At 33.8% G+C, this 27,016-nt stretch overlaps 1 protein-coding gene across 1 annotated transcript in view; it reads left to right on the top strand.

Annotated features, from left to right (window-relative positions):
- Positions 1-27,016, top strand: part of CDH12 (cadherin 12) — a 679,766-nt gene that overhangs the window by 589,670 nt on the left and 63,080 nt on the right. The window contains exon 6 of the mRNA XM_034998857.1: positions 12,496-12,663. Coding sequence (XP_034854748.1) covers positions 12,496-12,663 — 168 coding nt within the window. The remainder of the gene's footprint in view (positions 1-12,495; positions 12,664-27,016) is intronic.

Here is a 27,016-nt window from a genome sequence, read left to right as displayed (position 1 = left end):
AAGATAGGATCTTACCTTGTGGCTGCAGAACCGTTTCCTCTGGGTTGAACCCTGTGTAAATGTGAGCCATTTCACATGTATATGTCAAGTTCCAATTCCAAGTTAGAAATTCCCTATATGATTTACTTTAAATTTTCAAAGCCTGGGCATATATTTTTTTTTCTTTTTGATTCGTCTGCATATAATAGAGTTTCATTTCAAATTTTCTTGTTTGGGTTCAATTATATGTAGTGTGGGGCTTTATCAACATGTCATAGGATCATGGAGCCTATTGCTGTATTTATCAAAGTTATGGATAATTGATTTGGATTTGGGTTAATAGAGACTTAGGCTTCTAGCAGAGCGGAAAAAAGAGTTGACAAACTTGAAACACCCAGATCCCGAATTCTTCTGGTCTATGCTTTTGAAGCTAGTCTAATTTTTAAGTCAAAACATTTGAATGGCGGTTTTCAGAGCCAAATATATAAGAATCTTTGGAAAGTATAGAAAGGGCAGGATATTATGCACATAGAAGATTTTGTGTTCCCTTTCAAATAAAATGAGGTCCCTCTGCTCTAGAGAATCTGTGTTTTGAACAGTAGATAGTTTTTAAGGAGATCCGGCCATGCTGACCATCAAAATAGGTATTCCATATCACAGTTAAAACAGAACTCCACAAAGACAGCTATTTTGTAAACTCTTATATGGCACATTGTCATATATTTCTGATTGAATTCAATACTACTTATTACATTAGGTTACAATAATGAAATAAATTGTTAATGTACTAGACTAATGTTACTTTTTACATTTGTAAATAAATTTTAAGGAACAATATCAATTTGAAAAGTCTTAATTTCAGACACTATGTATTCAAATAGGCTTAACATTTCAAAATTAACACTTCCCCGTAAGTATTTGCTAAAATCTGGAATACCAATTAGATGCAGGTTAATTAATGATTAGCCATGTTTTAATGTCACTTAGAAACAGAAAGTCAACTAAATAGGAACAGAGAATCTGTGAAAACTTTCTGCAAATGAACCTGTTATTCTCTCCTTTTCTGCTCTTCTCATTAAGCCCATAGAGGAACAGAAATCAGCAAAAAGTTACGGGAATAAGACAGGAAGTTGCTTCCACTCGTAAACATAAAAAGGAAAAGTTTGTAATAAGGACAGTATCAGTCTTTTAAGAAGGGAATCTAGAAAGGTTTGTTGAGGACATAAAAGCTCTTTTGGTATGGAAAGAGGGTCAGAAACTAAAAGTCAGAGTGTTAAGTGTTAAAACTGAGTGTTTGATGGAGAAGTTACACCTATACTATGAGTTATTTTCAAGAATTATGTCAATGAAGATAAGATATTTGACAATATCGGTGTTAAGGAACTTTGTGCTTAACTGTGGGAAATCATACACACTTGTAGAAAAAAAAGGCAAAAGTCGTTGAGGAAAGAATTTGGGGCAGATGTTCAATGACGTTTATGATGGTATAAAAGTCCAGAAGAATGAAGACGGTTTGGACAACGGGCTGAATATATAGACAAATATTGAAGAGAAATTATCTAAAATATAATAAATCCATTTATCAGATGAAAACATGATGGGTTATTTCTTCTTCTATGATTACCCATCTTTTCCGAATTTCCCATAATGGATAATCTAACTAGAAACAGAATTAAGAGCAATATATGTGTCTTAGATCTCTTCAGCCTCTGAGAAGCGCTCCTCAGAGTCAGAGGGGAAGGAAAAAAGAAAAGGAGGGTATTCAGAGATTGGTGGAGGGGCGGTTGGGTATTAGAGTACACTTAGTGGGTTGTAGTGATTAATTCTATAGAATAGGTGAATTTATATACTCAGAATAGTATATATGTGACAGTGACAGAATAAAGATGAAGGAATTAATATTGATGAAATAACTATAAATGTAGTCAGTATCTAACTGAACAGTAAGAGAAAATCATACAAAGATGAATTTAAGCATAGAGCATAGATTAAGAATATAATCATTATAGTCAAATTAATACCAGACAGACAATAATTATATGAGTCAAAACATTTTCTGTCTCCTTGGCTTTGCTTATTCCGTATCAACTTGATATGAATTCTGATGCCTTTAGAAAGTATTATCTTACAGGAGATTGTGTATATTCATAATATGCCTTTAATAACTATGTATTTGTATTTTATGTAATGCTTATTATTTAGAACTAAAGGTGAAACAATTCTGGCATAAACAATGAAATAGATTTTTTGAAGCATTGATTTTCACTGGAGACAGAAGTCTTGATATTAACAATGCCTCAGACCACTAGACAGGAAAAGAGTGGATGATGAGGCACTTCATTAATAGAATGATAACTAGTTCTTCATGCACAGACCATTAAGAAGACTTTTTGTCAAATTTATCACCTTGTGGTACATAAGAGTCAATCAAAAATCAAGGATAATTGCAATTTCTCAGAAATAGTCTCCATTTGTTCCAGCCATATAGCTTCCTTTTATGATTCCTTTTGCTGTTATTAAATAAAATACATGAAAAACTAATATTATCTAAAATTTTCCACACTGGAGTGTAGAATACACTTTAAAATAATTTTTAAAGGAAGAGTCTCATCAGAACTCCTGGTGCCTAAATATTTATGAAGAGATAAATATAACCATTTATTATTCATTTGGAATGAGAAAATAAAACATATTTCCTTAGTGATACTGTCTTTTGACAAACATTCCTAACATCTCTACCCAAGACAATACAAGAAGCTTATTTATAAGGAATATAAATTGGTGCATTCTATGAAATAAGTTTGGAAATAATCATTCTCTTTAAAATTGGCTAATTTGGCAATTATTTGGCTTAACTAGAAATTATATTCTGTGAATTAAAATTCGCATACTTTCATATATATATGTGAATGATTATTAAATATTTTAATAATGATTATTAAAATGATTATTAAATATTTTAAAAACCTCAAATGTGATAAATCTATAAAACAGGGGTGCCTGGGTGGCTCAGTCGTTGAGCGTCTGCCTTCGGCTCAGGTCATGATCTCAGGGTCCTGGGATCGAGCCCCACATCGGGCTCCTCGCTCCGTGGGAAGCCTGCTTCTCCCTCTCCCACTACCCCTGCTTGTGTTCCCTCTCTCGCTGTCACTCTCTCTGTCAAATAAAAAAAAAAAAAATCTTTAAAAAAAAATCTATAAAACATTTTTTAAAGATTTATTTATTTATTTATTTATTTATTTATTTATTTATTTATTTATCTATTTGAAGGAGAAAGAGTATGCACCAGAGAGGGGGGATGGGTGGAGGTAGAGAGAATCTCAAGCAGACTCCCCACTGAGCACAGGACCCTGAGATCATGACCTGAGCTGAAATCAAGAGTCAGACGTTTAAGCAACTGAGCCACCCAAAGCGCCCCAAATCTATGACATCAAATAACATTTCTACTCAATATACTTATTATTTATAAAACATTAAAATGTTTGTCATATTAGCATATTATATTATGTATTTTTATCCTTAATGTTTTTACGCATTAGAAATACATCTATAATATATAAAACGTTAAGCATAGGCATTATAATACTTTATCCAGTGCATGAAATCAGGATGCTAAACCTCTCTGTAGCATTGATAATAGAATTATTTAGGAAAACAAATATTACTACAAATGATCAACTTTGTCTTAATTTATGTTTAAAATTCTTTTAAAATATTTAAATTGTTCCCTAAATGATTTCAAAAACTAGTCTGAGTTGGGTAACTAGATATTGCTATTTTGTGTATCATGTGGTGATGATATGTTCCATTTTTCCAAATGATCTGACCCTTAATTGAGAAAGCATCATTATGTATTTTACCTCAACACTTTTTTAAACCTATAAACTTTAAATGTTTTTGTTGTGATAAAATATACATAACATAAAATTTACCATATTAACTATTTTACGTGTACAGTTGAGTGGCATTAAGAACATTAACACTGATAGGGTGCCTGGGTGTTTCAGTCGGTTAAGCATCTGCCTTTGGCTCAGGTCATGATCCCAGAGTCCTGGGATCGAGCCCCGCATCAGGGTCTCTGCTCAGCATGGAGCCTGCTTCTCCCTCTGGCTGCAGCTCACCCTGCTTGAGTTTTCTCTCTCTCTCTCTCTGACAAATAAATAAATAAAATCTTAAAAAAAAAGAACATTCACATTTTTATTCAATGGCCACTGCCATCCATCACTAGAACTTTTTCATTGATATCTTTTTATTTATGTGCATTGTCAAAAATAATGTGTATTTATAAGTTTTTATTTTATGTATTTATATATGCCTTTATAGAATCCATATGAAAGCAATTGAGTGAGGCTCGAGTTGAATGCATGAGCTACATTTTTTTCCCTTTTATTCACCATTCTATTTCATGCTCTGTGATTCTGTCCTAGCTTCTGTTTAGGGAAATTTGATAAATGTTGCTGAGAGAACTGACAATTTCTCAAGATTTTTACTCTTTAGGTCTATCACCTTTTGTTCAGGAATTATAATCTCCAGGTCTGTGTCTTAAGTGAAACCTCCTCTCCTATTCTGAATGACATTTATTCTTTCAGGTCTTCAACAATGTGTTGGTGTTTTAAAGTCCCAGAGTATAATTAAAGCGTGGGTTAGAATATATTTTGAGCTAATTTTGATGCTACTGTATAAATATTTACAAGGTTTCATGGCTTGAAATGCTTCTGATATTAATTCAGAGTAAAGTCTGAGAGATTTCAGACACCTTAGTGCTGAGGTGCTGATGAAAGAAAGAGTATCTTCTTCTTCAAGGTCAAAATAAGAGTGTTTACCTACACAAAGTTGTCATGCCTTTAATACATTTTGCATTTAGACAAGGTCTGATTATGGGCACAGCGAGAGCAAAGAAAGCAATAGATGCTGCTAAATATAAGGCAGGAAAAATAGGTCAAGGAAATAGCTATTATATCACATATTACCTATTTTGTAATATTTTGGTATGTATAGTAAAACTGCATGACTAAAAATGTGCTCCCGTGAATGGTTCCCTTGTATTCTGCATCATCTCACTTCCTGAGAACTCTGTGTGAACTTTGCTTGCCTTATTTTAGAAATCATGGAATGCACACATCAGCAGATAGAACTGAGAATGTTTGGCCTTAAAAGGAAAATACTCCAGGGGCATGTGATACAGGACTTTTGGAAGTTGTAGAGCTGTTATATCATAGAGAAACTGGCTCTGTTCTGTGCTGCTTGAGAGGAAAAGATCTATCATAACTGGTATGATTTACAGGAAGAACTTTGGTTTTATATACTTAAAAGAAGATGTCAGTACTTGCCCCTAAATGAGAGGAGTGCCTCACGAGATTGTGAGTCTCCCATTAGTGGAAGTGTTAAAGCAGATGATGAGTGATGAGCTAGTCGTGCTGGATCTGACTGTTTATTCATGTGATGCATGTTTATGTGATATTAATGAGAAAGCATCATTATGTATTTTACATATATAATGGTGTCACAGGTGTTTTGCTATTAGGATACCAAGATGAATCATTCGATCCTCAAATGGATCCCCATGTACTGGAGGGAGGCCATCAGGTCCTCAGAAGATTACAGTTGAATTTTGTAGGATAAAATTCTCTGATATGCAGTATGACTGCTGGGCACTGATATAGACTGGGAGGGGACTTCCTGAGGAAAGAGGCCCTGGGAATTTACTTCTGAGTCCTAAAGCATATAGTTAAGGTGTTCTATAGTTGGGAAGAGGGTCTCTAAATTTTCTTCCTACTGAAGATAACATGATAACTCTTCTTGTCCTCAAAATGCATTATTGGAGTATTGGCAACAACATTTTTTAAAGTTATACATTTCTTTTTTTTAAAAAAAGATTTTATTTATTTATTCATGAGAGACAGAGAGAGAGACAGAGGCAGAGGGAGAAGCAGGCTCCCCGCAGAGCAGGGAACCCGGTGCGGGACTCGATCCCAGGACCCTGGGATCATGACCTGAGCCGAAGGCAGACGCTTAACTGACTGAGCCACCCAGGCATCCCTAAAGTTATACATTTCATCTGTGTAGTAATAGATACAACATTTTTGTTAATATTTTTAAAGATTGCACTAGCTTTTAAAAACCCCATTTCACATTCTAGGCTAATTTAAGACTGTAATGAAAAGAAACTTTTCATATAAATTGCTGTAAAAGCAGGTCTTGTACAAGTGTTTTAAAATATAATTTAGCTATGGAATTGAAAGAAAAAGCAACTTTACATTGTCAGTGCTAAAGTCAAGGTTCCCATCTTTAGCTATAATTATTTTTTTTATTCTACCATCTATTAGCAGTTCCTAATAGACTTGAGTATTATGATATATTGGCTAAGAGTCCAAGAAAGATTTGAAGATGCTATGCTGCTACCTTAGAAGTGGAGAAAGAAAGCCAGGAGACAAAGAAAGACATCTTTTGGAAGATAAAAAACTGCAGAAAAGAATGCATCTAGCCACAACCTTGATTTTGGCCCTCAGGACCCATGTTGGACTTCTGGCCTCCCTAATTGTGGGATACTAAGTTTGTGTTGTTTTTAGGCCCCTTAGTCTGTAGCAATTTGTTACAGAAGGAATAGGAAACTAAATCAGTATAGAATTTTAGAAAGAATGTCAAGAAAGTCCTTTGAAAAGGGCTTGGAGAAAACATATGAAGGAAGTAGAGGAGCTCTTCATGAGTAAACCATGAGAAGAACATTCCCCACAGAGGGAAGAGATTGTGCAAAGCTTTGGTGACCGAAGAAGGGGGTTGTGAAAGATAAGATCAAAGAGTTAAGTGGAAAGATGGAGATCATGTGATATTTTCACTCTGAGTGACGTGGATTTCAGAGTAGAGGCGAGTGTTATGTGTTCATGCTCTCACCTCACCACTATGACTTCTCTTTTAAGAACAAACTAATGACCCAGTGCTTCTTTGGACTCTAATCCTCAGTGAGCGGAGAATAGAGCCATTTATCCATTGTTTCTCTCTCTCTCTTTCTCTCTTAATAGTCTCAAAACAATAATTAGCATTTTTCCAGCTTTATTGGGAAATAATTGACGTACAACATTGTGCAAGTTTAAGATACTCAAAGCGTTGATTTGATACGCTTGAATATTGCAAAATGATTACCACTGCAGTCCTAGCCGACACTTCCATCATGTCACATAATACCCAGTGAGAACTTTTAAGAGCTACTCTCTTAGCAAATTTCAAGTATATGATATAGCAATATTAACTATAATCACCATGCTGTACATAGGATCCCCAGGAGGTATCCATCTCATAACTGGAAGTTTGTGCCTTTGACCAACATCTTCCACTTCCCTCACTCCACAGCTCCTGGTAACCACCATTTTACTCTGTTTCCTGGATTTCAGCTGTTTTAGATTCTACATATAAATAATACCCTAGAATATTTCTTTTTCTGTCTCTTATTTCACTTAGCATAATGCCCTCAAGGTCCATTCATACTGTTGCAAATGGCTGGATTTCCTTCACTCTCCTGACTAAATAATATTGCTATGTGTGTTTGTGTGTGTATGTGTGTGTGTGTGTGTGTGTGTGTGATATCTTCTTTATCCAATCATCTGTTGATGAACATTTAAGTCGTTTCAGTATCTTGGCTTTATATGAATAAAGCTATAGTGACCATGAAGTGAAGATACCTCTTTTGAGATCCTGTTTTCATTTCCCCTGGATATATATAGAAAAGTGAGATCATTGGAAAATATGGTAATTCTATTTTTAATTTTTTGAGGAATCTTCACAGAATTTTTCCATGGTGGCTGCACTAATTTATCTCCCCTCCAACAGTGCACAAGTGTTCCCTTTCCTCCACATCTGCCAACACTTGTTATCTCTTGTCTTTTTAATGACAACCATTCTAAGAAGTGTGAGGTAATGATCCTTTGATTTTCATTTCTCTGATGATATTGATGTTGAGCACCTTTTCTTGTTCTTGTTGGCCATTTGTATAACATTTTTTGGAAAAGAAAATCTGTTCAGTTCCTCTGCCCATTTCCAAATCAGATTGTTCATTTTTTTTTTTTTTTTCTTACTGAGTTGTATGAGTTCTTTTCTATTCTGGATATTAACCCCCTATCAGATATGTGATTTGCAAATATTTTCTCTCATCCCATAGATTGTCTTTTCATTTTGTTGACTGTTTCTTTTGCTGTGCAGAAATCCAACTTTAGTTGGATCCCACTTGTTGATTTTCAAGATGTCTCCCAGAGGGTTTACTTGTCTTTGAAATCATTGTGTTACTTCTTATTTTCCCTTCTCTGGTCTTATTTTACCCAGTCTTCCCCATAGCAGCATGCTGCAGCCACATAGACTCTTCTGGCATGCTTTGAAGGGACGATTCCTGCTCCTACCAAGGACTTCCTGTTTCCCTCCCTGGGATACTCCTTCTTCTGTTCTTTCCAGGTCTGTCTCCTCCACTTCTCTAAGATTGCAACTCTAAACCCTTTTCTCAGAGACGACTTTTCTGACACCATTGTCAATGACACTTGGTTTCATTTTCCTCATAACGCTAATCACCATCTGAAATTAGCTTAATTATGTAAGTGCTTCTTTATGGTCTCCTCGACACTCCCATAAACACATGTCCATTAAATGTACATTCCATGAAGGTACCTTGTACAGAGACTGTATCAATTATTATCCAGATGGAAGCAGAGGACACCTAGTTGGCTAATTTGAGATTAGTTTAATAAAAAGATTGCATTTTATTTTTTTATTTTTTTATTTTTTTTTTAAGATTTTCTTTATTTATTTGAGAGAGAGAATGAGACAGAGAGAGAGAGCATGAGAGGGGGGAGGATCAGAGGGAGAAGCAGACTCCCTGCTGATCAGGGAGCCCGATGCGGGACTCGATCCTGGGACTCCAGGATCACGACCTGAGCCGAAGGCAGTCGCTTAACCAACTGAGCCACCTAGGCGCCCCAAAAGATTGCATTTTAAAGTGCAGGCAGACTGAAGGGAAACCATACAGGATGTGGCAGAATCTGGAGAAAACATGACAGGTGGCTGTGGTCACCACCCTAGGGCTGAAGGAATGATAGGGGCCTGGAGACCCATGCAGGTGTGTGGTGAGGGGCCATAGTAGGAGACAGTGTGGGGTGTGGGGGTATCCATGCAAAGAAAAACCCAACCTCGTTCTCCTTATACCATTCAATCTCTTGCCAGTTGGGCTATTACAACTGACAGCCAGAGAGCCAAGTCTAGAAAAGTATATAAAGTGGATCTAGTTTATAAAGTGGCAAATGGAAGAGAATTCACCATTATACTATCAAACTTAATAACAGTGCCTGGATGAAACATATTTTAGGACAAATGCTGACTGAATCTAGTGTCCCATATCTCAGTCCTGCAATTCAATCCTCAACTCAAGAAATAGCTCGTGTAAAACCATATGCTGGATTAACACGTGTAACATTTTATGATTTTTCATATGGAGTATTGCATTATTTTCATCTCAAAATGTTATCAGAGTATTTAACCCATTTTTCAAAATAAGCTGAGATCCACCAAGACTAAGGGGCTTGCATACAACGTAAGGGTCATTGCAGAGACAGAATTTATCCATTGGCAGACTAGTGTCTTTTGATGTATTATTTTAAGTTTATAACTCTCTCGACCACATATTTCCATTCATATTGGCAGAAATAAAATCTCTTCATTTATTTACTCTAAAATCTCAGTGATGTATGCTGGAAGGTTCATCAGGTACAAGACATTCAAATCATACCAAGATTCAATGTATACTTGCCTACCCACTCTTTTTTTTTTTTTTTCTATTAAATAGGATTTACTTCAGAATTATACCTAATTAATTAAATTTTGTGCTATTACTACTGTGGAGTATTTGGACTGTTCTGCAAAATGAATTTCTTGGGCTTCAGCTATTATCATGCAAGGCTACTGCTGTATCTTTATATACAAATACTAAGGAATAGAGATGAACACATGAACCGAAACCTAAGACCGGAAATAACAGAATGTAGCATTTCCTTTTGCTGGTTACATTCTATTCTAGGAGCATTTAAACTCAGTTCTTGGCAAGGTTCCTCCTTGCTCAAGATCATACAATCTATTTTTGTTTGTTTGGCTTTAAATATTAGGCAGTTGGTAAACAGTGGGTGGTCCATAAGAAGAGTAATTTCTTGGAAAGGAGACTATTTTTTTACCAGGCTTATTCAATAGACCACAGTGTTTTAAGATTATCTTCTCACATTTGAATTTTGTAGTCTGCCTGATTTCCCAGATTCTACTCTGAAAAAAAAATCTGCAAATATCATATTTCATTTGTCTGAGGCAGTGGCTCTTGAATAGAAATGGTAGTGGGGGAGGGGAAGCACATCATGGTCATCAGTGGTTTTCTTTGGAACTACATTTGCAACCCTTTCCTCTCTCTGAATTCTAACAGATGACTTCCAGTCAAGCTGCATGACACTAAAGGAGGGCCAGAAGCAGCAGATAGGTCACCTATCAGACACAGGATGGAACAGGAAGGCAGGGCAGTTTGATGTCGTGATGATAACTGTAACAACTTACCGGAAAAAAAAAAAAAAAGCAACAACAAAAACTAGTCTTAAATAAGTGTGATAATGCCTATGTGTTCTCTTTTTCATAGCATCTTTTTTTTTATTTTTTTTTTTTTAGAGATTTTATTTATTTATTTGAGAGAGAGAATGAGAAAGAGAGAGAGAGCACATGAGATGGGGGGAGGGTCAGAGGGAGAAGCAGACTCCCTGCCGAGCAGGGAGCCCGATGTGGGACTCGATCCTGGGACTCCAAGATCATGACCTGAGCCGAAGGCAGTCGCTTAACCAACTGAGCCACCCAGGCGCCCTCTTTTTCATAGCATCTTAATGTATGTATATACAATATATATAATATATATGATATAAAGTATAAAAATTATATTTATACATTTTCATATTTGAAGTGAAATGAGTAAAGCAAAAATTATATATAAATGCATATAATTATAAGTATAAATATATACATGTATATAATTTTTGTATTGGAAATGAACTAAGTAAATATAGATCTGGTCAGCAAAAGGGTAGTAGAGCATGCATATGAATTAAGCCCAGGCATTTCTCTAGAAAATATGAACATTCTAAGGCAGGCAGAAGTCATGTAACTTAAGCCGTGGGACCAAGTCACAGAGATGGCAGAGATGAAGAATCTTAGTTAAGAGACTTGGAACTGAAACATCAAGGATCTGAGCTGAAGAGAGGAAAAACAGACTGAAATAATAGAGTGTTAGTACCAATGCATGAATAAACAGCAGTAGCAAAAAAGTGGAGCTTGTCTTTTTTGCAACCATTTCCTGCCGAGGGTCAGAAGAAATCCTAGATTGTAGTTAAATCTAAATTAGCAACAGAACAGCATTTGGTAAGTCAATAGTGGAAAGTACAGATAAAATGCAGATGTGTATTCAGTTTATGATTTGGATGCTATACTTTGTGTTGGTGCTCAATATTATATTTGTTATTCATATATGCTACTTTATTTAAGAAACAGGACTATCAAAGATACATGGGTTTAAGACAAATGCTCTGCAATCTCTCCCTAAAACCATTGGCTTTATAGGCTGGAATCGGGAATAAAATTTATTCATTATTTTATTTGCAACAAATCCAGACGGTCTTAGTTATTTCACTATGAATAAATATAAATTAGTTCTATACTTGGACACAAGAGCAGAAAATGAGTAGAATATTTCAATATGCATATATACTGCATGATTCATGATTGTAAACTTAATTATTTATATACTCATTCATTCATTCATTCATTCAGCCAGTCATTCAACTAGTCAGTTGGTCAACACATTCTTATTGAGTTCCTTCTAAATGGCAGACACTGACCTAGATGCTGGAGTAACTTGGTGACAAGAGAGACAAGGTCTCTGCAGTGGCAAAGCTTAATGAGATCTAAGTGAAAAATCTGTGCCTAAAATAATTAAGAGGCATCCTGAGAGATGAAATAAAATGCATGGAGGAGATATTTTGTGTGTTTGAAAAGTTAAGTAATAAATGTATTTTAGAAAATAAAAATAAGAATGGAGAAGAAAATAGCATTCTTTAGAAACCTCACACTCAGTGTAACCACTTAACTTTTTAATGTATATTTAATCTATGTTGTTTAACAATTTCATTGCCTTTTAAAGATAGAATCATTCTGTGTAAGTCATGTCTGACTTGGCTGACTTAATGAATGATGAATGTCTTTTAGAGCTGACACATTGTTTTTTGACCATATTCCACAATGCTACACAGCATTTTTCACTGTATGGCTGTTCCCACAATATGTTTAATTGTATCCTAACCATTGGACATTTTGAGTGTTTCGCTTTTTAAAAGATGCATAATTTTGTTAGCATGTCTTTGCTAGTGAATCTAGATAGAATCATTTTCTTGTTGCAGACTATCTGAACTCAGAAAGCACAATGTTTGTAATATTTAACTTTTATTATTTTTTTCCCTTAAGGTGTTATTAGAACAGCTTTGCCAAACATGGACAGGGAAGTCAAAGAACAATACCAAGTTCTCATCCAAGCCAAGGATATGGGCGGACAACTAGGAGGGTTAGCTGGAACGACAATTGTCAACATCACCCTCACGGATGTCAATGACAATCCACCTCGATTCCCCAAAAGTATGTTCTTTCCTGTTGAGTTTAAATTAGCACAGCTTAAAAAAAATTCTTACATTTCATTGAATATTACAGAAATTATAATAATTTTTCAGACACTTCTGGTCTTTAGGAAGCAGAAACCAATAGATAAAAATTAAAAGACTTAAGAGTTTCATTTTCCATTGGAATCATGCTCAGTACGACTTTAATATAAAACAATACAAGTCAGTAATTGAACAATGAGTCTTATGTTACTGATTTCTATTCAAGTAAAATATTCACAATAGGTTGGAATCTTGCTCTAATTTTTCATTTGAAACAGTAATATACTTATGAAAATTCCACTGTAACTTTAGACTCATACTTATGACACATATGACACCATATTATTTGCTCTATCATGCAATTAGCATAAGAATTCTCTGCCTTTTCTTTAGCTATTGTATGTGTAGAATCATTTCCATTTCCTTCCATGTAAGTATCAGATGATAATACAGTGATGCTATTTACATTACTTTGGTCTTACTTTATTTTAGTTTTGCAATAGGTGAAAATTGTTACAGTTTCTATGATAATAGAAAGGTTCACACCTGTATTTTCTCTGTAACTCTGTGCTTCTTACTGAAAATGAATACTTTTCACTTGTGTTACATCTAGTTTTCTTTTGCAGTATCACATTTAACACCAATCAGTACCTGTTCAATTTCTGGTACATTTTCAACGATTAGTTCAGTGTTCCTAAGACTTAGAATACAGAAACTGAAAGTCTCTATCACTGGTTACATAAGAGAACCAAAACAAAATGATTTTCCTCTTTTCAATCTCAGTAGGAGACTTTGAGTTCATCTACTAAAGTATAAAACACTGAGGATATTTAGCTAACTGGATATTTTATTCCTTTAAATCTATGGTTTTTCATATTTTACTACTTTATCATTTTCTCCTAAAATCATCAACATGTATTTTCTTATGGAAATATTTTACTTAGTGATCAGAAAGTCAAATGGCCAAATGTTATGAGGAGCAATTAGAAGTCATCATACTTTAAAATATATGTAACAAATGACTAGTACAAATATGCTATAATTAATAACAGAGAGTCTTATGGCAACACTTCTTACTTGGCTATTAAGGGAAACAGATAAAAGATAGGTAAATATTAAAAGAGAAGAAAGAAATAGTGCATTTGATTCTCTAACATTTGAGGTTATGTTCCCAACTCAAAAAGTACTGATTATTTTTATTTTTATTTTTATTCCTTTTATTTCTTTATTTTTTACTTCTTATGTGTGACAAGCTCTAATAGCCAAGTGAGGAGGATAGTTTGGGAGACTACTCTACTTTTATATAAAAGATGTCACTGGGAACATGGGTCCTGTTCTGCATTTTGAGCATATAAGATATGTTAGTCTAAGGTATAGGAAATAGCAGAGATATTCCTACTTTGTGCCAATATTCTTATTCCAAGGATGATAGTGAGGCTTTTCGGATGAGGGATAAAAAACCCAGCCAGTGGAAGGATACAATTTCTGCTGGTATAGATAAAGTGCTTGGTAAAAATTGGGCAGAGATCCAGACAGATAGTCTGGGGTACAGTGAAATGAAAATATCTCCATGAGAAAGAGGCTAGATTATACATAGAAAGACAAGATGGTGTGCTCAGTTCCTGTTGAGATACGAAGATCATCTCTTGATCTTACCTAGTGAAAAGAGAATCTGGATAAAGCAATAGGCTTGTCTGGGATTATTCAAGGTTGAATACGTAGGTGTGAGGGTAACTAAATGAGAACCACGAGGAAAGAATGTGGGAGATAAGCTCACTGGGACTTCTGGAACATTTCCACTCTGTGTCAGCAACTTTATCATTCTCTTATTCCCTATTGACCACGACACTCTGAGTTCTTTATTTTCCACATTTTACTGTTAAGAAAACTGAGGCTTAGAGAGGTTAAATAACTTGCTTGAAATCAGCAAACTGAAGTAACGATTTTTTTTTGTGTGTGTGTGCCCAAGTTCAATTCCTTCTAGTTTAACATAATATTAAAATGAAAACTTACTCTTTTTCTTTTACCTGCCACTCTAAAACCATACTTTTTTGAACACCTGCAAAGTCACATAACATATGTTGAATTGTCAGCATTCATAAACAGAGAAACGAGAGGGCAAAAGAAATATACCGAGCAGCTCACCATGATCAAATTATTTTCTACTTGTATTACATGCATTTTTGAACTATAGTCTGAAAGTATAACAGGTGAGAGAGTTTTTTGAATCATGAGAAAGGAGAGGATTTTCACATTTTTGCATGAATAAGAAATTAATCCCCTTGCAATTTCATATGCTATTGTGTCAAGCCCTTTTTACTGTATTGTCATTTTGAATTGCATCCTTCAGAGGAAAAGACAGAATATATTTATAAACAGAAAAGCCATTTCTTTAGAAGTCAATGCACTTTTTGCAAGAATATTTCTCACGTGAAGCAGTTAAACTGCAAACGTGACATAACATTACAAACTGAAATGATGGTCTTTTCAATGTAAAGGTAAAATATATATACATATTCTATACATAAATAACTTATAAGAGAATCTGCACAACTAACTGTATTTGCTCATGCCTATTAAGCGATTATTCTGAAAAGAAAACAAAACAAAAACAGAAAACTTCCTTCAGATGAATTTCATGAGCTCCAATTTCTCATTGCTTAAAAATGCACAAGGTAATTTCTTAAAATTTACTAATCATAATTCATTTTGGCTTTGTGTGTGTACATATGCATATGTGACACTGTTAAGTACCCATTTCCATCCATTGCCTTCTCTAAATACTTTAAGAGACTAAAAAAGAAAATTGAATGGCACTTGCATTCGTATCATGCATGTGTAAGCAGTTTACTGTTTTATTGTTGCAAAATAGATGGTTCCTGAGACATCAGAACTTCCTGCCAGTATGATGATGGTGACAATGATATTGACTAGTAAGTTACTATGTGTCATGTATTATGCCAAGTGATTTGCATATATATTCCCCTCTTACTTTAATGACTGTATACTATTTTCTCAATTTTAGAAATAAAGTAGCAAGGCATATTATTAAGAAAAGTTAATGAGAGAAGTAAAGTTTTTAAAAGTTAAAAACTTGTCCAAGATCATGTGGCCACTGGGTGAGAGAACCAAGCCTAATCTTACGTAGTGACTTCAGGTCTCTCTTTGTCCCTATCCCTGCAAAGGCAATTTGCTTTTGATGCCTGTGTTTGGCCTAAACTGTCCTAGAGATAACCCAGAAAACTGTCCACAAACAAATAGAGAAATTGAAATAATATCCACCACGTTAGAAGAGCTGTACCTGTAGTCCTATAAAGACAAAATATTTTCTTTGCAAAATCTTTTCCATATACTTCTAAAACTACCATCTACCATAATCAAGGTTATCTGCAGAGGATCTCCATCTGTTAAAATAATCTACAGAAAAATGCTGATGGTTTCCATTACTTGAATTTTAAATGACAAAACCATCTAACAAGCTGACCTAAATAATGCATTATGAGATCAAATCAATTAAGTGATGCGGTTAATTCACATTAGGCAAAATATCCATGCTTCTCCCACTTGGTCTCTATCTTCTGTATAATAATTTTGTAATGAATACAAGAACAACTTAAATGAAAGAAAGCACTCCTTGTACAACATCGGATGAAAAGAAATACTTCATTTATAGGACATGTAAAGAAGGTTTTTTTTTTTTTTTCCTTTTACAATATAAGAGAGTAAGAGAACTTTAGTTTTACTTAGGTTTATGTTAACTTCAGGACAATAACAACTTTTCCTGGGGTAAAGTCTAATATTTACGAGTGTCTTATTCATTAAATTAACAAACTATATAATATGGATACAACTGTATGTCCTATATGGTAATTATTGTGCAAATAATACATTATTTGCACAATAAAAATAAAATTAAAGCATTAAATACATCAGCCAGAATGTCTACTGCATAGTGAACAATGTTTGATCTTGTTTACACAAACTACCAAAGACTACATGCATAAAATATATGTATATGCATTTATATATTTTTTGTATTATACAGTCATGATATAGAAAGACTACAGAATGTCCAGGTTAATTATTGAATCATCAAATAAATAAATGCTTGTAACTATATATATATATATATTTAGTGTAAAATATTGATGTGTTTAATTAAAATGTATTATTTTATATATATAGTCTCAGAATCCTTAAATAACATCATGGAGAAATATGTCCTGACCTTTGAGTGCAAAAAAGGCCAATATGTGTCTGAACGTGGAAACACGGTCAGGATCACTTCAGTCTTTTTCACAACTTCTGTCTGTTACTGTCAGGATGTGAATTGTATAGAACTCTCATATCCCACCTTCCTTGGAGACTCTCACTACTGGCCTACTTCCTACCCACAGGTCAAGTGCAAATAACTGGTAACACCCCAGCATGTTCCTAAATCATGTCTCTGAGGGTGCAACAAAGACCAAATTTCTGCTTTTAGCACTATCTTCAATCTGTTATCTTAAGGGCCGGGATGGAAAAGAGAAAATGCTGACAAGTACTCTGAAAAAAATACTAGAGGAAGCATGACTGGAATAATGGGTCTTGAGTGAAATCCACCACTTTGCTGAGGATAACTTCTTCAGCCTCACTGAAATATTTGAGATTGGGAGGGTGGTGTGTGTTAGTTTGGTCCTCAAGGTTAACACCATAATAATATATTACTTAGTACAGAAGTTTTGACTGTAAATATAAGTTTAGGCTTAATTGAAAACAGGTGAAGGTTTGTGTGTGTGTGTGTGTGTGTGTGTTAAGATTTTATCTTATTTTGGCATCATGTAATCAACAATTCAAGTGTGAGACTTTACCTATGGTGTAATAAAACTCATAGGTTCCTAAACAGACAAGTAAGGTAATGAGAAAGTTTTCCCACCTCCACCTCTCAGCCTTTCTGCAAAAAATTAGAGGAAAAAAAACTTATTTTGTGACAATTTCCTGTCAGTCAGAGCAAGTAAGTAGATGCCAGCAACATAATTTATCAGATTTAAATAATAATAAACCTCTAGGTCTCTGGCTGCAATGCACACATACCTCTTACTCATTCAATCTTCAATTCACATGTCCTCAGTTTGCTTTTCTGCATTTTCCTGCTAGGACTGCATTATCAGGCTCCAAGATTTTTTTCCAGGTGGTACAATTGCACTACTCTTTACAGAATATGGTAATGATTTTAGTGAGGACAACAGCTAATACTTATTGCACATGTACCATATAAAGGCCCCATTAAAACTGCAGGTTAACTTCTTTAATCCTTATAAATAGGTGTTGTTTATTTATACACATTTAGAAGAGGAAAGTGAAAGAAAAAGAGATAGTAAACGCTGAGCCAGGTATTTTGTAGATACATGTGTGATAGAGCAGAAAATAATTGGGGAACATATTAGAGCTGTGATTTTTAAATATGCACATTTATGAAAATATAGCTTATTGCTTCCTACACCAGAACCGTTAGGTAAGAGTGGGAGCCGTGAACATGAACACGGGACATTCAATCTACTTCTCCGCTAATCAAACTGAAAAGACATTCTCTCCAAGATTGTGAGTGTTTTTAATGTTTTTGTAGAACAGAGAGATCCTAGGCTTTGGAAAAAGGACTGATGGAAAGCTCAGCTTTACCATTAACTCACTGGGGCCTGAATAAGCTAAATAAACTCTCTCTGTCTCATGTTTTTACAACATCAAATTAAGATAATAAATAGGGGGACCGCATATCCTGGTTTGCTTGAGACAGTTGCAGTTTTCACTTGTGGTCCCAAATTAATTACAAATAGTGATTCCTTTTACTCTCAAAAGAGGCTCTGTTTGGCTAGTAAATTAAATAGACATCTTAATAATAATATACAGCACTTCTGGGAGGATTAAGTAAAATAATACAATTGAAGTATCCAACAGTAATTTTCTTTCTTCTCTCTTCCTTCCCACCTTTTCTTTCCTCCCTCTTTTCAGCCTTATCCCCATTTCTCCTTTGTATCTATCTCTACAACTAGAGAATATCATAGGCCCTTTTTATATCATTTCTTTGTGTCTTTTGCTTCCCCTTTATCAGAATTTCCAATTATTGTATGGTCAAACATGGATTGAAGAAAGAAGTAGCTCAAGAAATAGCTCATGTCTACATTTGTAGTTGAATTTACCACCAGAAAAAAAAAAAAAAATCTTAGGACTGATTGTATACTCTTTGTACACACAAAAAAAATCAATTTCAAAATTTCTAACTCCATAGAAATATTTAGGAAGTGACTATAAAATAATACTATCACCAAAATAGTATTATCTTTACCCATGGACATTTGCAATGACTATTTTGATTTAAATACAATATTCTAATTTCATTTTACTTTAGCCTGGAAAAAACACAGTTGCAGGATTGAACTAATCTATGAAGTCTCTAGTTGCTTAATACTTAACAAATTATTACAACTCTCTTTTATGGACAAGTAAAAAAGAAATTCTTTTTCATGTGAAGTCTTAGTCTTATGCTATTAAAATATTCGGAGGACCGTTGGCTGCCTTTATAGGATAGGTTGATTCTTATCTAGCCTGATATACACTGACTTGTTCCTAAATGATTTTACAGTAAAGGTATTCATGATATAAGTGCATTATAATGATAATGCTATCTTAAAACTCTTAACCCAAATAAAGTATATATGCTCTGATTATTAATATCATTTCCCCAGTTTTTTTAAAAAGCTTAACTTTGTTATTTTTACAGTCTATGAAAATCACATTAATAGCCAAAATAAAATTCTTGCAACTTTTATATAATCATATATATAAATACACACACATATTTATATACACTCTTTCTTGATTCTTAAGAGATAAGAATTGAATAAGATATCTTTACTTTTTTCAGCAAACAATGAACTCTATAAGACAAATATCTCGAGGTATAAATAAAACCACAATGAAACTCGCAAATAGGAACATGATCAGACTAATTATTGGCATGACTAGGATATGGTAAATTAATCTAACTGGAATTACTGGGAAAATATTTATGAATAAAATAACATTTGAGAAGAAATGTAGCATAAGAATTTAACAGATTAGAAGGAGAGGAATTTGAGACTGCACAACCCAGAAATGCAAACCTATGTATGTATGTCTGTGGGTTCTTTTCAGTTGGGGGCAAAGCAGATATCAACATGTTAGAAAAATAACTTTGATAACCTGGTGAAGACTGAAGAAGAGACTAGGTGTGGAGCAAACCCAGGAAAGTTGTTTGGAATAGATAAGTAAAGGCAGAACTGAGAGAGATTTCAGTAGCAGGAATGGAAAAGACTGTGTCCTATTGGAGTCAGAGGATAAATAAGATAAAGAGCATGTGAAGACATGATTTAAGTAGGAAAATGGTTTATCTGATAATATGCTGAAATTGAGTGGAGATGAACAGAAAATGGTTGAAATATAGGGACACCCGAAGTCAGAGTCAGAGAAGCATTTTTTTTTAAGTTATTATGTTCGGTTAGCCCACATATAGTACATCATTAGTTTTTGATGATGTAGTGTTCAATGATTCATTAGTTGCATATAACACCCAGGGCTCATACCAACACGTACCCTCTTTAAAACCCATCACCTGGTTGTCCCATCCCCCCATCTCCCTCCAGGAAATAAACTGAGGATTACAGAAGGGAGGGGGGGGTGAGAAACATTTTTTTTTAAAGATTGATTTATTTATTAGAGAGAGCACGCACACACAGGGAGAGGGAGAGTGAAAGGGAGAAGGAGAAGAAGACCCCTGCTGAACAAGGAGCCCAATGGAGGGCTCTGATCCTAGGACCCTGGGATCATGACCTGAGCCTAGCAGACGCTTAACTGACTGAGCCACCCAGGCACTCCTCAGAGAAACATTTTTAGAAGATGTAAATATAGAAGTAATTAATGAGGTCTGAGGTATGGAAAAAATAGTAAGATTCAAGAAGAAATAACTATTTAAATTTTGAATATAAGAAATTTCAAGAATGAGAATGAATAATGCTATAAGGAGAAACTGAAATACAATGACCTCAAACCTTTAATACACAGATTTCTGACCATGGTGATCATTTTTAATCCTCAATGTGAAAGATCCTAAATTCAACATCTATTTCACATGGTTTAAATTTCTGTATTTCATATTTGCGTTATTATTGGTCTTAGCATTTATTTAGGTAGGAAATTGAACTTCAGTATTTCTTTATGAGAGTTCAACAGAATATAAGCAATAACCATGGACACAATACATTTTGTACATAAGAAATCTAGTTTATTAACAGCTATAAGACACAATAAATTATAGCATTCAATGAATAATGTTTCATTGATTGTTAGTTTTATTGAAGTGTATATGCAAAAAAGGCTATATCTTTTTTTGTCTGTATAAAAAAAATTAAAAATTTAATGTTTTCCCTCAAGCAGCTCTGTGTATAATGGGGAGAATAAGTTAATGTAGTAAGAGTGGAGAGCAAATGTGTACCAAAATATTTAGATGGTACAAAAACATAATGTGTTATTTAAAGGATTATATGCATAGAATTGTGAAGAAAAAATGGAAGTGCAAAGACAAGAATATTTTTCATCAAAAATGGCTTTAAGCTGCCCTTGAGAGAATGAGGAATAGAATTTATACACAGGGAAAAAAAATTTATACACAGAAAGAAGAGGAGTAGCAGACCAGTGAGACAATTTAGGCATAAGCAGCAAAATAAGTACAGCAATGACAGAAAATTTAAACAGTTGTCTACATGTATGATGTATGAATATATGAAGAATATTCAGAAATCATATTTGCAGGTCAGTGAATTGGATGCTATTGAAAGAATTTGTTTTGGCTAAAAGAAATCAAAATGTTAGATAGGAAGAAACTATTATCAAATTTCACATTTCCAGACTACCTTCATAACCTTTCCAAAAAAACTCTGTGAGAAATCAAACATTTGGGTAAATAAATATTCCCAAGAGAATTTAAATTCCAGACATTTTTCAGGAGCTTAGTTTATAAGGTGTCAAGTTTATTTATAATTTCTAATAAAAATTCCAGTGTTGCATATTTTTGTGAAACTAGTGGCCAGTATCACTGAGAATTATCTGCATAACCATATTTTGTTAGATGGATCAGAAATTACACGGACAAAGACAAAAGAAAGGTTTACATATTTAATGGAGGTTTTAAGGGAATATTAAATGTACTCCATAAAATGAATGAACAATGGAATGTTACTGATGGACTTGAAATGTTGTGAACGCTTGCCAAGATCTCCATCATGCTTACTATTATGTAATGCAGGTAGTGGTTATATAGATCACATACATTAAAAATACATATTTTTTGAGGATCAGAAACACTTCTGATTCTGGCAATCATTGAGTAATACAAGTGGATTATGTTTCATAGTTCATTTGGAATTAGTTTTTTTTGGGATTTCCAATGCAATTTCTTGGAAAAAATCATGTTATAAAGAGCAATTAGTTTTGCAGGGAAATACAGATATGTGTTTATAGGATCTATAAATTAGCAGAACTATAGTATTAAAGATAATAATTTGTACTTGAAAAATTTTATACTTGAAAGCTGGGAGCTATGTAATAAGGAAGGTATTATTGGAAATACAGAAAGAGATGCAATAAATGCCCCTTCCTTTCTTAGGTGCAGAAGCAGAATTTTAATTTTAGAGCCACAATGCTCTTTTCTCTATGTCTTCAGTGATTTTACTCTCTAAGCATGGAAAAAGCAAACTTTCCCCAAGTCTATCTAACCCCAATTGACCCTTAATTGGGATTTGCATTTATCAATGTAGCTGAAATTGAGAATAATTTGAATTATTTGCATTTTAAAAGAGCTTATTTGTTGGGGGACCTGGGTGGCTCAGTCAGTTAAGTATCTGCCTTCAGCTCAGGTCATGATCCCAGGGTCCTGGGATGGAGCTAGCCCTGCATCTGGGCCCTGGGATCCAGCCCTTCATGCAGCTCCCTGCTTGGTGGGGAGTCTGCTTCTTCCTCTCTCTTTACCGCTCCCCCATCCCTGCTTGTTCTCTCTCTCAAATAAATAAATAAAATCCTTTTTTTTTTAAAGCTTATTTGTTAACCTGATATTGTCTCCATTTGAATGACATTCAGGCAGTGAAACCAGGTGGAGTGAAATGGGCAGACCAAATAAAGGACTTTAGATCAGAGGTGCACTTGATTGGTTAATATGATTATTGAAATGACAAAATGTGTTTCAGTTGGATGAGGAAAAAAAAAGCAACAGAAAAATGATAATGAGTTACTGGATGTAGAGAGTTCAATATAATGATATTAACTAACATTAAAGTTATTTATATTTGATATTAAAGTTGATATTTACTGTCTCTCTATATAAATATATATTTATGTTACATAAAATCAGTCATAGTGGCGGTAATTGAACAGACAAAATAGGAAGGTAGACGATTATGATAATTTTTGGCTTTGTCATATAATTTCTACTATTTGGAATGTTTTCTACCAGCTGACCTCACAGATGCAACATCATCTAGTTGACTCAACTCAGATTCTCAGTTTAAATGTCATTAAAAGTGCATAGAATTGTGTGACTTTCCTGATGTGACTTAGCAATTCTACTTCATTTGTGGGATTGTTTAATTAATAATCCCTCCCTCACTAGGTAATAAATGCCATCAGAATAAATATAGTTTGTTTTGTATTTTGTTTTTGTTTTTTCTTTATCATTCCATGGAGGAAGCTACTAAAAATGGCAGTTGAATCACATATTAATAATCTGAGTTACTGGAAGGCTTAACAACTAATCTACTCACCAAAGGAAATTTAAAAAGGACAATTCAATATCGAGCTCTGAATTTTTGTGTTGTGTAAGACTGCTCAGAACTAGAAAGTTTGGAGGAATGAATTTCTCATATCTCTGAGAAAAGAAATATTGTTATTATTATATAGAATTTATAAAATTTTATAAAATTTACAAATCCATCAATGTATTGGAAGTTATGTATATGGCATTTCATTTTCATGGATGTGGTTAAGTAAAGTCTAGACCAGGGAATTATAACCTTTGTAAAAAGATACATTAATTTGACCAATACAGTAAAGCTCTTGCTTCCAAATACTGGACACTTCTAGAAATTTGTTCATCCTAGACCCATCCTAAGAATGAACAGGACTGGATGTCTCTGTCATTACTGAGAGATTCCATTCACTGTATGCTTAGTACGCTTGGCTAAAATCTAGTTTGAATCCAACTCTGTTATCAGGATGGTTTTTCCTTGTGGACTATATTTCTGTTACTTTAATTTGGACATACTGAAAATACTCACAGCTTCAGGCTTTTGGGGAAATAGAGGGCATTTAAAACATTCTTCAGACACGAAGATATTTTCTTCTTAAATCCTTCAATTTTCAAGATATGGGAAAAATGTTTCAGCTAAAATGAAAATGGCTTTTCAGAACTTCTTTTAACACCTCCCTTTCTTTTATCCCCATACCTCTGTAGGCAGTTTCCTGTTACTTACTGCCAATCCTACAGGAAAATAGTATAATACAGATATGGAGATTATCTATAGAATTACTATTTGAAGAGTAACTAGTATAATAGATACTACTTAGGAGTTTCATGAATTATTATAAGTGACATCATCATCATCATCATCATCATCATTCTAATTTTACAGATTAGAAAAAAAGCTTCAATATTTTGCCCCAGGTCACAGAGCTAATAAGAGGCTATAACCGGTTAATAATTTCTATAAAGCTCCTTTTTACTCATACAGAAATGTTGTTTGCTCCCATTTCCTTTTTTATTTTCTTTAGATAAGGTGAAGTCATTTTGTGTGCTATTTTTATATTTGCTTAAGAAATTAAAACAATAAAGAATTGGTAAAGCAATATTTTATTTTTATGTGATTAGATGGTAAATCAAACACACACACGTGGGATCACTATTTGAACAATTAAATGAGTTGAATCACTGAATCAAAAGTTTAATGGTAATATATATTTTCTAAAGTTTAAACATAAATGTAATACTTCAAGCAATTATCTATTTATGTGGTCTCAGGTAATATGTATTTATGTTCCTAAAAATGTTTAACATTCTTAATCAATTGGAAATAATTTCCACTTAAACCTTCCAATATTTTTGTTTTTCTACTATTTTAAAATATACATTCATTACCTCCAAATTTATTACTTTTCATATATAGTACAGTGAGTTCTCTGTGAAGTTGAGCATTGACTTCTTATATATTGTTTTGAGTAACTTCAGTTATTATAATAAACATAAAATAAAATTGTATTTAAAAAGAAATGTAATGGATTATTCCATTTTCTTTATACTTGCTATTCTTATTACTGAATGTTGTTACAGTATTATATATTTCATTCACTCAATATATTTTTGGGGTCTTTAACTTTTATTTCAGAGGAGATGATAATATGTTAATTCATGTTTTGTTAAGTAAATATATCTCTTTTGGTATTTCCATCAGTACTTGGAAATTTTTCAAAGGAAAAGGGGAAGGAAAGCATATTGTATATCCTTTTTCCTTAGGTATCAGTGAATGCCCCCCAGCCACACATACAAACCCAGTGTGAGTCCTAATAACCGAAGTATAATCAAAGTATATATTTTTTAAACAACATACTTCCTGAAAGGAGACCCATTTAGCCAATAACTGAGTAATAGATACTGTTACCTTTGGGATTAATAGGGAGCATTATCTGTAAGAAGTTTTAGAATTTGATCTCTGTAATTCCATCTGAGTTCACTGCATGCAATTTTCTCCTTTTCCATGGGAAAGTTTTTTCTTTTTTCTTTTAAACACAGCATGTATATTTGATGAGTATGTAAGTAAATATTCTTATCGACTCTGAGCAATTTCTTGCCACCTGTTTTATTTCTTAATCTGTGTTGTACAGGTAAGTGCCATTAAGATGTTTCATATGTGTCAAAAATAGGACACATAGAAGATGATGGCGCTGCAATTACCTAGTACATCAGAAGCAATTCAACTTTGGCCAGCTGATGATTACTTCCACTTTGAATTAATCTGAATGACCCCAGCTTTATTGTGTCGAGTTTGTAGAAATAATAAAATGTCAAGTCACTAGGAAATAAACCGACAGAACTTAAAAAAAAATGACATGACTAATGCATAGTTCCTCTGACTTGTTCCATATTTTGTAGACCTTATTACTAACTACAATATTTTATTTAGAAATCTTGTCTTAATCAATGTGTCTTTCACCTTACTAAAATATGTCTGCAATATAAAGAACAGAAAATTCAGTGCTCTGTATATTTGTGTTTTATGTACACTAAAATCTCAATACACAAAGAAGATGTAAGTGGTGAATCACTGTTTCACTTCTACTATATCTTAATTTTGGTGGGGCATGTTAGTGGATGTTATTGAGTTAGTCTTTTTTGAAGAGTGCTACTATTTCAATTAATCGAAAGTTTTCCAATACCATTAGATAATTACAAAATTCATAGGCTTACTGTATGCGGACCACTTTTTTAAGAAACTGTTATTTAACTTATATTGACATAGTACTACAAGGAATAGCTATCTTCACATTTATTGTTACTGTCTTCATAAAACGTTCTTTTATAAAACACAAAAGTCATATCTCAGCATATCATCCTGAAAAGGGGAGCTCTCATTTATAGTCTGCATTATCTGATGTCCTTCAGATTACCTTTCAGATTTAAAAATTCTTCTCACATTGGAAGGTCTCAATTCTGGCTAAGCTTTTTACTTACACTAACCATAATCTCTTGGTGATGATGCCAGACTAGATTATCCCCCTTGATTTTTAATTCTTTTAATTTGGCTTTTAATTGTTCAAATGAAAAGCTAACTTATAAAGTGAATATGTAATCTGAATCTGCTCCTATTGAATGGATCTGAGAGAGTAAGCAGAAATATCACAAGCCCTTTCAGTTGGATGTCCATAATGTCCTACAGATTCCATCCAACCCTCCCCCAGCTCAGTGCCCACCATTGCCACCACCTTGCACTGCTGGCCATGTCGGAAATTTGAAATCTACTGCACATGGCAGCTGCCTATTCCTCTCAAATCTCTGTCTGCCAGCTCTGTTTTCAATAATTTTTTCATCTAAAGTTTCCTAATTCAATATCTTGTTAGAGGAAGATGTACAGTACATTATTCAACATAGACCTCCATTACTCTATTTTATCAGGAAAAACAATTCAAGGCCTTTCTTAACACATATTGATTGATGTACCATGGCATTGGAATATGACTAATTCTAGTATCGATTCAAAGCTTTTGGTGTTTCTTCA

Source organism: Mirounga leonina, unplaced genomic scaffold (assembly GCF_011800145.1).
Source record: "Mirounga leonina isolate KUSES-001 unplaced genomic scaffold, KU_Mleo_1.0 Mir_95, whole genome shotgun sequence".
Lineage (NCBI taxonomy): Eukaryota > Metazoa > Chordata > Mammalia > Carnivora > Phocidae > Mirounga > Mirounga leonina.
Note: the sequence above shows the minus strand (reverse complement) of the source record. Positions and strands in the feature narration are given on the sequence as shown.